Source organism: Pleurodeles waltl, chromosome 11 (genome assembly GCF_031143425.1).
Source record: "Pleurodeles waltl isolate 20211129_DDA chromosome 11, aPleWal1.hap1.20221129, whole genome shotgun sequence".
Classification (NCBI taxonomy): Eukaryota; Metazoa; Chordata; class Amphibia; order Caudata; family Salamandridae; genus Pleurodeles; species Pleurodeles waltl.
In genome coordinates, this window is record NC_090450.1 from 585,700,937 (window position 1) to 585,713,944 (window position 13,008).

The 13,008-nt window shown below is 41.5% G+C and overlaps 2 protein-coding genes across 2 annotated transcripts in view; one reads left to right on the forward strand and one right to left on the reverse strand.

The window, feature by feature from the left end:
• The window catches only part of KAT6A (lysine acetyltransferase 6A), a 1,196,154-nt gene extending 1,190,433 nt beyond the window's left edge, over positions 1-5,721 (reverse strand). The window contains exon 1 of the mRNA XM_069214088.1: positions 5,619-5,721. The gene's annotated coding sequence lies outside the window, so the exon portion shown is untranslated. The remainder of the gene's footprint in view (positions 1-5,618) is intronic.
• Positions 5,722-6,040: 319 nt separating this feature from the next.
• On the forward strand, positions 6,041-12,633 carry LOC138265908 (putative nuclease HARBI1). The gene is made up of 3 exons (XM_069214089.1): positions 6,041-6,179; positions 11,236-11,609; positions 12,467-12,633. The coding sequence occupies exons 1-3, from the start codon at positions 6,173-6,175 to the stop codon at positions 12,509-12,511; spliced, it is 426 nt and encodes a 141-aa protein (XP_069070190.1). The 5' UTR covers positions 6,041-6,172; the 3' UTR covers positions 12,512-12,633.
• The last annotated feature ends 375 nt before the right edge of the window (positions 12,634-13,008 follow it).

Consider the following 13,008-nt stretch of genomic DNA (forward strand, 5'->3'; position numbering starts at 1 on the left):
TTGTACAGAGCATTTTCATAACCATCAGAACTCTCCTTTTAAAATGAATTTGGGAAGTCGAACTGCCAAGAAGCAACTGGGACACACTGACACTTCCTTTTCTAGAAGGGGATAATCTATTGTGGCACCGGAATCACGTTTGGGGGGCCAGAGCTGCTGGTTGATACCATGGAGATGGCAGACTCACATCATATGCAACAGGGGTAAACATAGTTCTAACCTCTGAATACTGTCATTTTACAGCTTTCCACACGGCCTACAAGTGGTGTTACAGTAGCAAATGCTTGTTACACTTAGCTTAAATTAGTGAAAATCATGGGACAAGACAAACTGTACACAGCCCACATCATTTTGATTGACAACCCAACACTGACAGCCACTCTAGACCTGCAAGTTAAGTAAAAATTGTGACAGATATAGTTAACAAGAACAGGAGATCTATATGTAGAGGAAACATGCATGATAACACCTGAACAATTCACAGGGGATTGGGGTGGGGGGGTTCACCCTTCTAGATATATTTGTGTACTTTTGGCTGGGGTATGCTGTCTGGGCCCTCTAGCTCACTTTTCCAAACGAGCCCTCTTCACTGGTAGCACTAGGTCATATCATAATGACTAACACTTCATGAGGTTTTATTACCAAAATATACTAGCTTGTGTCCAAAGCAGAAAACTCTCCTAAAACAATAGTAATAACCAGATCCGGAAAGGACTTATATCTCCCCAATTCAGTATAGTTATACTTCTGCATCCAAACATTTGAGGTCTCAATCAGTAGCAAACATAGGTTAATCCATTACAAAATGTCACATATACTACACCCCAACTGGACTACGCACAGTGGATTTAGAGTGCAACCAGAATTTCCCAGATGCAAATACTCTAGTGCAGACTTCATTCACTTGGTCTGGACTTGCCAATAAGTAGCTGAATACTACATGTGTGTGTTTGAGACACTCACTAAGACAGCATATCAAATGAACATTTCACAACTAGTAAAGCTAACGGGTTGTCAGAGAGATGCCCAATCCAGAAAGGAGCAGTAAAGGGGTGACTATTAGATGGGGTAAAAGCCCTTTTCTTACAATATCAATTTGGATCTAAGACGCAGTTTTCAATAATAATGCTGCAGAAATGTATGCTGATCCCTGCCAATCACCTCACACCCAAGAGATATTTAGAACACCCTTGAAAATACCTTTCACAAGACTCAAGGAATGGTGGAGGTGAGCCATTATCGGATGAAAGACAATTTATCAATTAACTGCTAGAGTTATCCAGTTGTTATGGTACAAGCAAACCAATTTTGTGTGTTATGCTGCAAAGTCACTACACAGAAATCAGAAGCTAGTCAATAATTGTTATTGAATAGCTCCTGATTTCCGTGTAGTGATCTGTATAAATGTTTAAATATGTATTCTTGTGAACACTGATGCCTATTGTGGATTTAAATGTAACTCTATGATATTGAGAATAATGATCTGCTTTTGTCATATCAAGATTTTAGCTTCTGAAGAAAGTCATGCGAAGAGTCAACACAAAACTTTCTCGTTTTACTCTCCTTGACTAAGAGAATTTTGTTGACCATCCCCAACACTGTATTGAAGCAGATGACTGATGATTGGTTGACCTACGGTGTTTTATATGGTTGTTGTAAAAAAATGGAACTAAATAAATAAATAATAAGTTTACCCCAGTAACTTACTCATGTCCCTTTCAGCTGCACCTGCTAAAAAGTTGGCTGTATGAAAGTAGATCAATAATTCTGACAGAACAAGCTCTGATTCTCCACTACATCAATACCCTCATTGAATAACTATGAACCAGGTTTTTCAATGAACAAATCTTTCATGTTATGGATACTATGATCTCACTACTTTTAGACTAGAAAGTTACAACAACAAAAAGTCCACATTACTTTAATAGTTAAACGTTAGCTTTTCAGCTTAATAACTACAGCTAAATACTAATACAAACATGCAAAACAAGAAAACATACTAATGCCTCTGACCAAATCAGAAAAATCAAGATGTAGCTAATTTCCATCCGAAATAACTGATAAAAAAAATATGATTCAGGAATGAGGTTCATATCCTTGCCCCTCGATCTGTGCAAAAAATATCTTTCAGTCAAAAATCTCTCCTGCACTACTACCTCTACTACCTTAAATAAATACATAGAGGACACCAAAGCACGTTGATACGCTACTGATCTTTTAACGCCTTTCCCAGTCCAAGGAATAAAAATCAGCCCTCATTCTGTGCAAGTTGCCCATAATCAGTGCTTCACTGGAAGGTGAATCTGCTCTCTGGCAAAAAAAGAAGAATCAGTGCATGAAAAGGTAGAGAATTAAACACTGATCACAAACTACCCTTTCTTACTGAGATCCACGGAAGATGATTAGCAAACCAACTTCAGTACACCATAAAATGTTAACTCCTTGGGGAATCATCAGACTTCAGTTATGACCTAAGTACAGAAACAGCTCCCATTATTGCTGATAACAACTTAGGACTGTCTAAAAAGGCAATTTCTTTAATAGTCATACCTGACCTTTCAGGAGCCTTGAATACTGTGAACCGTTATATTCTTCTGATTATAGTCAACGAGAGGATGGGATTTGATGACAGTGTTCTTTATTAGTTCAAATCCAATCTAGCAAACAGAATCCAGTAAGAAATTAAACTATTTATGAACCATCACATACATGTTCCTTGTGATGTCCATTGTGCTGCTTACATTTTAATTTACAGACTGAACAGCTTGACACCCCTTTGAGTCTCTTTCCTTCAATATGCTAATAACACTCAGCTGTGTCTGAGGATCAGCTGTACCAAAGATTTTAGGACCATGTTCCATTGTTTAACCATAAAACTGATAAGAACAGCTCAGGTGAAAAATAGCTAAGTATTATTAATAAACAATACCTCCTTATCTCTTCCACTTGAAAAGACATGCTTTCCTAGGACAGTTAAAAAAAAAGCTTAAATCTTTAGGGACTGGTCCTAAGATTGTTACTGTCATTAAGTCTCATTGCTTCAAACTCGACCCCATACTACAAAGTTACAGCTAAGAGCATTCATGGTTACCTACAGGAATGACTTCTCAAATACTATCATGACCAAACTCCCTCAAGCCTGATTAGCCCCTCTCAATGCAGTTCTATACTATGCTGAAAGTCATCTCCAACCCTAAGAAATAAGCAACGAACAACAAGTTTTTGCTTCTTGGAATCTCGAAGCACCTTTAAAACAGCATGTATCGCCTCTAAAGCACTCCACGTGACTAAACCCAATTACATAACACAGAAAATAAAAATACCTGGTGACATTAGGAAACTGAATATCAAGTCCATCCAATGTATAGGAACCACTCAATTGATGTGTATTTCAGAAAAGTGTTTACTGAATGAGTTGTGAAGCTGTTAAAGTGATACAATAAACCAATCGGGGGTGGGTTGGTGGGAGTATATATATATATATATATATATATATATATATATATATATATATATATATACACATACATACATATACATACACACACACACACACTTAACTTTATTCGGCTGTGAAAACAACCATAAGTCTGCATAAAACAAATACAATAGAACCATACAAAATACGTTCACTTGCTAAAATGCACAGCAGAATAAAATGACAAGAAAATTAAAATACCAAACAAAAATCCGCATGGACACAGTCTTAAAAAAAAACTTTCTCCACGCTGATTAAATTTGTTAAAAGGGCATTGTACTCCGAGAGCATACAGAACACGAATAAATGCGCTTACACATAAATGCGTTTCCTCATCCACCAACTGTTGGAGAAAGGATGGGTTCCTTCAATATCTCAGTACGTGTTGGCAACTGATGAGAACAAGAAACAAACCAGGCAAAAATCGCCAGAATGTAACATTACGGAAAAAATATATGCCAAGCAGTATTAAAAGATAAGGGTAGAACCATGGAATAATAATAGGAACCAATTTCTTGCTGTGGCCAAAAGTCAATTCAAATATATATTACAATCAAAGATTTAACATGCATAGATTGCTGTTGTGATTGTTCTGCATTTTGTATCAGTAGATACTGTATCACCTATATTGTTTGTTATTGACGAACAAAAAGTAATGGCTAACAATTTTCCCCTGATGAATTTGATTAGAGAAATAATCTAAATACATAAATTCAGCATGCATTAGCAAAGTACATCTAGTCTGCATACAACGCAGCTGCTTGAATCTATGACTTCAACATCTTGCTTCTACGAGTCCACTCCCATCCTCTCAAATCAAACAATTACCACATGGAGGGAGGCCTTCAAGCACACTTCTAAAAGATCAGAGTAATCGACCACCTCATGATCTAATTGTAGGGTTTCTTTCATGTTTCGGTGTGAACTTGAAGTACTACAAGACTGCACTCGGGAAGTACAGTACTTGCAAAGCTCAGGGAAGTCCCACTTAAAGCCCTGAGTAACTCCTAAGGACTACCAACAGCTAATAACTTCTAGGGGTCTCTGGCACCGTCCCAAGTTGGCAAGGGACTTTCACACCATTAAGCAATTGCCCCAAGCCTAATGTCTTCCACACAAGACTTCTTGGAGCTCAAGACTTAGCAGGACCACGATGGGTTTGGCAACATTAAATAAAACTCGACCTCTTGCATGCAGTAACTGGTGCTTCACAAAGTATTGAGGTACCATCCTCAAAGTGAAGGAGAAGTAATGGGACTGCCTATGGCGGAGGAGAGAACGAACGGTACCTCACCGAGAGAGAGAGAAGGAACAACAAGGGCATGAGTGTGTGAGGTGCAAGCTGATTAATTATGCTTCCCTGAGAGTAGCAGGTATACCTGTCTTTTTGAATAGCCATAGCTATGCGCAGTTGGGAGTTTAGCCATGCAACGACAACTGTAAATGTGTTTTCCCTAAACTCAGTAAGAGACACACAGACGGTAACCTGGAAAAGGATGGAGGCACTGCAGATTTAATGACAACACAATATGTCTCATTAAGTACACTAGATCCCGACATGACCCAGCTCTTGTACAAGATTGTGTCTGTAAGTGGCATACACCCAGGGGTGATACAAAACACTCCAGTGAGTAAACAAGGACTGAAGGACCTTTATTATTTTAGTTAATGGCTGCTGGTTTCAATTGTATGTCATAAAATGGTATACACAGTTGGGGAGTGGGCAGGTTCTAAATACAAGAGGTCCTCATAGAGGCTTTGCGATTGAGACAACGCCGGGGGGAAAGGAAGAACGAAAAGAAACATAAGAAACAGTGTTGGCAAAGTGTGCATAGATTTGTTTTGGCTCAGCAGTTGAAGGGTTTGGGCACAGTCTAGGAATGAGACACGCAAAGAAAGCACTACGGTGTATAGTGAGGAACAGCTGTTAATTAAGGAAAAAAAAAGATAGCAAGCAGTCTGTGCATAGTGGGCAAACGCTAAGGAAAACACTAGTCGACTGTACTGGCCCAGGGCCCTCTGACCCTCTGCTCTGGGCCTTTCCATCCCTATGCCTCCCCCCGCCCCCAGTCCAGCCCCTCCCAAGACTCCGCCTTCCCGGACGCTTCAAGGCAGCCCTGTAGATGCCGCAGTCACTCACCGGGTCCGGAGCAGGGGCCCTGCGGGCGGCGCCTGAGCGCGCGGATCCCCAAACTGACGCGGCGGCCATCTTGGGGACAGTGAGCGGCGACTACGGGGGGGAGGTGCCGCGCAGAACGGAATAGCCAATGGAGGGGGGAGGGACAATAAGCACAAGGAATAGCCAGTGATAGCTGATTGGTGCGCGCGCCCTCAAACTATCGATGATTGGGAGCACTCACTGCTCGTGCATGTTCTGTAGCCAATAGCCATAGGTAGAGGGCGCGTGCACACGAGATAGCCAATGACGACAGGTCGTTTGCGCGTGCACATGGAGTATATAATTCCCTGGTCAGCATAGAAAACAGCAGCAGTATAGCTATTGGTCGTTGGGAGGAGCGCGAGAAACTAAAGAACCAATACCGAGAGTGTTTGAAGGTGCGATACGGGGACAACAACTGCTAGAGCTGGGGCGCGAAGCTAGACATGGAAAAGGGACTGATTCGCAAGAAAGACTAGTAAACGGAAGGAAAACAACAACAGAGACATCATAGACAACGAGGAAAGACTAAAATTATGTGTGGTGAGTGTATCTGTATTGGAATGAAAACAAGGGTCTACAAAGTAGTGTTTTGTTTTTTATGCTGCTAATGAGGTTATCTTGAACTTCAATGGAACCCAAGTAAAGATTAACCACTGGAGCAGCGAAAATTTCCCCCTACAAAAAATGACCGCAGCATGCGCAATGAGAGTGCCGACTTCTTTAGACAATGTGTAGTAAAGTGGTCTATTTGCTATTGTCACTTCGCGGAGACACTAGGGTGATCACCTGGCGCGCTGATGCAGGCAGGATTTAAGCAGTGACTACAACAATTCAGGGCAGGGGTCAAAATGCAGGGCAAAACGTTGATTTTAGAGACACATCCGAGGAGGTAGCACAATATAAAATTAGAAACGTGGATGCGATAGGTATACATCAAAATAAGTTCATGTTTTTGGTTTGCATAATAGCAAGAATGAGCTACCTTTCTTATGTAGCTGGACTTATATACGGATTTAAAACCTAGCAAAACAACAATCTTGAGCTAAATTTGACAGGCAACATCAGAGGCAGCGACATGCACATTACTAAAAGGAGGTATGTTGTACTAGCGGGGGAGGGGGGGGGCTCGCCTTACCAAGCACACTGGCAATTCTGATGTAGACACCAGGCGAAAGTACTGCTTTCATGGACGTATGTGCTACAAGATAATGTCCTGAAACCTGCCATGGCACCCCTGTTATAGGTAGAGTTGCTTATGAACTAAACTTCCATTGCAATTAAAATTCAGTCAGTAGTATGGAGGTCTTCAAATTGTTTGATTTTTGTTCGGACGATGAAATCCTGCCTGACCGCGTGTAAGTCAACACGTTTATGCAAGGGTAAGTGGACAGAATAGATTACTGAATTGTACTTTCAATATTGTCTGTAAATACAATTTTAAAAAAAATCAAATAGTGTTAAAACTAGTGATTTATGTGTTTTTTCAGGATAACCCATTCACAGGTATAGAGCTGTTGTAATTCACAAACCTTCTGGTCGTTCAGAACAGATCCTAAGACACAAGGTTGATCACTTGAAAATTAGTGTTTGTAGGAGGAATGGGGGAAATTATCTAGCTTGTGAGTAACCTGCATCCTTTTCTGTAAGTACGTTTTTTACCTGATAGGAAGGTCAGTGCGGACAGCACTATCTATACTCCGTAGAATTCAGCCTGAAACAAATTTCTCAAATGATTCAAACAGCAATATTACAACGGACGAGACTTTGTCCAATACTTCGTATTTACAGAATGCAAACCGGCCATGTTGCACAATTTCCCTTCTCTATTATGCACTCGTTTCTCCTAGTTGTGTGCATCATTTCTACTCACTGCAGATATTTCTGTGCTCCTTCAGCCTGGGAAAACAGGCAAATGAAGTTTCTAATACTGTGTAACTCAAAGAATTCTGAGAAACTTGCAGGTTTGTGCCACTTCTTCACTTATAAGCCAATCACAGGTAATCTGACCATGCAGCAAATATGTTGGTAGCAGGTTTTGTGACCCTAACTATTCAAGTTGAGCAGGACCAGTCAAAAAGTCAATTTTGGGACTGACTGCGTTTCCCCCTACTAGCAGCACACGTAATCGTGATCAGTGGCAGACTCACGTGCATACTACCACATTCCCACTTATTCTCACATATCCACTCACTTTCACTTATGGATTTTAACTCTCTCTTGCACTCTTACTCAGTCGGGGTTTACTGCTTCACACTCATTCATTCTCATTCACAGTGTCCCCCTCTCATGCTTTCTCTCTCACACTCACTTGCGCTCACTCTTACTCTCACTCCCTTAGTCTCACTTATCACTCGCTCTGAGTCAATCATTCTCACTTAATCATTCACACTCACATTCACTCTTAATCTCACTCACTCACTCATTCTTCATCATTCTTACTCTCATTAAATCCTGATTCACGGTCGGACTGTGGTGGTGGGGGGTGGCAATAACAGCTGCTATCACAAGGACAAAGGAGTTAAGTCAATACGAGTTAAACATAATACAGGACAATCGAAGGAAGGTTCTTCACCCTACGTGGCCAGTATTGCAGGCAGAATGCCATTGAACACAAGTGGCAAATCTGCAGTGGTTCGGAGGGCCTGCAAAATGTAACAGTCAAGGCTCTATCTGACAGTCCAGGGGCGGGACTAGAAAAAAACAGCCATAGTGGTACTCAGTGAATCAAAGTAATAAGTGCAGGATTGGAACCATCTAAAGCATCACCCTTGTTAAACTATATATGAATCTTTGTGGGTAGGCACTTTAGGAGCAGAACGTCAAGGAAGGAATATTATAACTGACCAAAGGAGCAAAATAACTGGATTCCCAGTAAGTCCAACAAATACCCCTAACCATGTCTTACCTCCCAATTTGGATACTGACCTGAACATAACACCTAGCTTATCCTTACTGTAGATAATAATTTTGATGCAGAAAACATTGCAATGTGTTTTTGATGGTCAACATTTTAATAAGGAGAAATTAGTAAAACATATACAATTATCATGTAAACCCAGTAAAAACCTTTATTTGAAATAAACTTTTGACATAACAGTAATGCTCAGAATAATCTCTAGAGAACACCACAATGAAAATAGCATTTGTAAGAAACATGGTTACATAACTATACAGAATCATGAAAAGAAAATGAAAAAATAATGCACTGTAATCATATATGTAACCCCTAAAGGATATAGTACATTACACATTTTTAGAACTATCAGGCATACTGCAATGAAACTACAAACAAGGCCTTTTAAACACAAACTACTCCCAACTGTAAAACAAAAGTTATAACCATGAGAGTGCTTAAAAAGAGACTGGATGGTGGGAGGGTTTATTATTTTGTGGTCCCCACTAACCTAGTGTGGGGACTCAGCAATGCTGTAGTCAGAAAACAGACTGCGGTGAATGTTTTGAAGGTGGTCCCATTGTCCTAGGCCCACCACAGGCTGAGTTATGAACAAAAATATTTTGTAAAGTTAATGCCCTGCAGTGCATTATGGGCTGAGTTTTCGTTCCCGTGAATATTGTTGTATGTTGACTGTAGTGCACAGAATAGCCCCTAGAGGACACCACAATAAAAGTAGCACTTGTAAGAAACATGGGGCCAGATGTATTGAAAGATTTTGCATTCGCAAATGGTGCGAATCAGTAAATTTTGCCGTTTGCGAATGCAAAATCGCCTTCACGATGTATGAAAGGCATTCGCAGTGGCAAATATAAGGAACCGCAAAAATAGCGATTCCTTGCTAGTGCGACATGAATTTGCGGGTTGCATTCTGCTTATTGCAAATAGTGGCATGAATTTGTGAATCGCAGAATGCAATTCGCATATTGCGACCTGGATTTGCGAACCCAGAATGCGAATCGCAAAATCATGTCGCTGTTTGCAATACACAGAATGCGATTTGCAAATTCATTCTCGCAATGCAATGCATCAACCATTCGCAAATAGCAAATATTCGCAGAATGGCCTTTTGCACGTGCAATTTACCACGAAGTGAAATCGGGTGGTAAACAGGTGCAATGTATATAAAGAGGCCCAGGATGACTCAGACTCTTTTCCACAATGGCTGCACTCTACGTGATGGCGAGAAGGATGAGGATCCTGGCAAGGTTTGAGGAGAGGGAGGAGGAGACAGGAACACATTTTTAGAGTGCGCATTACCCTTTTTGACCAGACAGAGGAGGAGATATATGATAAGTACAGGTTAAGCTCAGTCATGATACTTGACCTGATAGCTGATCTACAACCCATACTGCAGCGCAACACACATAGAACCAATAATATACCCCCCCCCCCCATGTGCAGGTATTATGCTCCCTGCACCTGTTAGCCTCAGGGAGGTATCAAGGGGTCATAGCAGCAGCTGGTGGGGTCTCATAGAGTGCTCTCTCATGATTTTTCAATGCATTTCTCAATGCCATTCTGAGCAAAATTCAACAGCACATAAGATTCCCCAACAGCCCACAGGAATTACTACAGACCAAATTAGATTTCTAACAAATTGCCCAATTCCCACATGTACTAGGCACCATCGATGGGACACATGTAGCTATCTGTCCACCATCGGCCACAGAGTGTTTATCGGGACTGTAAAAGTACACATTCCATGAACTTACAAGTAATTAGCAATACCTCGAACATTATACCCGATCTCGTGGCCAGATACCCAGGTAGCACACATGACTCCTACATCTTTTGGCACAGTAAAGATTCCAGTGGAAGATTCACCAAATGGTCATATTTTCTAGCAAACGTAAATATCCTACCTGTCTGATAATCCCTCTCGTCTCTCTTAAATTTTCTGAGTTTTCCTTTGCATAATTTCATCCTGATGCTTTAATAGTACTTGTTCCAAAATGTTATAATTTTTATCTGTAGCCTCTGGAAGGTTTAACTCCTTAATCTCACCTTCCAAAGTATCAATTTCCTTCTGGAATAAGGCCACCTTCCTTTCTGAGTTCGTTATTAGGATTTCCATCAGTCTAAATGAACTAGCTGTCAATTCTTTATCCCATAAATCAAGTTCAGTGAATTTGGAAGGAAATGAACTGGTGTTTCTAGACACTCGAGGAAAAATCAATGGACCATTAAGGGGGATATTGGAAATATGTGATTGAGAATTAAAAAATAGTAATTCAAGATCTGTGATATTTTGCTTAATTGTTTGTTAATTAGTTATTGATGATGTAATTTGTTTTTGTATACATATAGGAACGTATCCAAAAAGCAGAAGCTTCTATACTTGGGGATCTGTATACATGATCAATGGGTGCCTCAGCATTTTCAATGGTATATTGACTGTTTTTTCAGTCAACATTTGGGGTTCTAGGGTGTATTCTCCATAGCAGTGCACCGTTGCAGATATTTAGAGTTGGATTAACTTAATGCTAGTTAGCTTTCCTTGGTGCGCCATTACTCCCCTTACAATACACCCCCTTTTGGTACATTTTACATACTGGGTAATGTAATAGTTGACAATGTCTCATTGATGTATATGTGATGTCACAGATATCAGTTACTCATTTTACCCTCCTGTCATTCCAGGAGACAGTGCCTACGCCATGCGGTCATTCATACTGACGCCCTACCTGAGTCCTGCAACGCCAGCTGAAAGGAGTTTTTATGCTTCTCACAGGACAACCCGCAGCATTGTTGAGAGGACCTTCGGCCTGCTGAAGAGCCGCTTCAGATGCATACACAAGAGTGGTGGTGCACTACAATACAGCCCTGAAACAACATGCAAAATCGTGGCTACATGTGCTATGTTGCACAACATTGCTACAACGAGGGGCATTCCTGTAGAACCCACTGAGCCGGACTCAGATGAGGATGATGATCCCTTGCCATCCCTTCACCCAGCAGACAGAAACAGTAGGGCAGACAAAGACGTGCTGAGATCACGCGCAACTATTTCTGATGTAAGTAATGACAATACCACATCTATTTTATGTATTGCTGTACGTAGCATCTTTATTGCCTTGACTTCAGGTAATATATGTGTGATTAGGACATAGCTATGCACTATACACAAACAGGTGCGAGTGTCACACTATTAGCAGCATAGTGTAACTGTTTTGCTACATGTTAAGCTATTCCCCTGTACCCCCTCAACATTACTTCCTACGCCCACGCACTCCACTTCATTGCTCAGTGGCCTTGGTGGCAACTCTTGTAGCGGGTCCAACTGTGTCTGGTACTGCGACGCCTAGGATCCATCACAGGGGCTGTGAGACTGCTGAGGATAGAGAGCTCCTCACTATCCCCACCACCCAGTTCATTGTTTGTAGCATTCCATGCTGTCTGCTTTGTCTCCAAAACATTGGTTATTTGCACGCAATCCTTGTGCAGCGTCCCGACTGCAATGTGTCATCTTCACTTGTATGCTCACAACACGTCGTGATATCCAGGCAGTTGTGGTAGTGAACCGATTGACAGATCTGCAGAACCCATCCAACCTGGCCATCAATTGGTGATGGCGCCTACAGTGGCTGACATGCTCCTGCTGCATCACAGTGCAGAGTTCCCTAATAGCGTTTGTCATCTCCTTTGCGTTTTCTGCTGCTGTTTGCTGTTCCTCATGCAGCTTGCACGTATTTTCATTAAGAGACTTGAACTGCTTGTTCATTACTCCCATGTTTTCATTGAGAGACTCAAACTGCTTGTGCATTACTCCCATGTTGTAATTGTGAGATTCAAACTGCCTGTGCATTGCGTCCATGTTATGATCAATTGACACCAACTGCCCATGCATTGACCTCATGGTTTTACATTGCAGGCGCTGCACTTTCAGCATGGAAGCCTCAAGGCTGCCAAAGAGTGATGGGCCCTCACCTTCCTCTGTGTACTGTCTGCCTGCTTCGCGATGCCTCCTGAGGGGAGTGGACTGATGCTGGGGCAGGGCCTGCTGTCTTACTGTGCTTCTAGTCTCTGGGGGTGGTGTGGGTTCGTCTTCTGGCATTTGATCAGAGTCCAGGTTGTACTCCGAGAGAGGTAGCACTCTTGCCCTGCGTATAGTTGGTGCATATATGAAGGAGTCACTGGTGTTTGAGTCGGACTGTGGCTGAGTTTCGCTATCCCCCACATTTCCACCTTCTGCTGCGTCAGGGCCCGGAACATCTGTAACAACAATGTGCAGCATGCCATTTTTTGAATAGTACTCAAATAGTTGCATAATAGTATTAAATGTACGCTGGCATAGTATCACTGGGAGTCTTTTGTGTTGTTTCTCTATTTGGTTTTACACTATCTTGATATTTATGTGGTAGTTGCACATTAGGGGTGTGGACTACCACTCCCATAAGGTATTGTTGTGTTGTA

Excerpts from the sequence above, each read along its gene's own strand:
- LOC138265908 (XM_069214089.1), top strand. Across the intron at positions 11,610-12,466 it reads CACGCGCAACTATTTCTGAT|GCGCTGCACTTTCAGCATGG; the intron begins GTAAGTAATGAC and ends TTTACATTGCAG.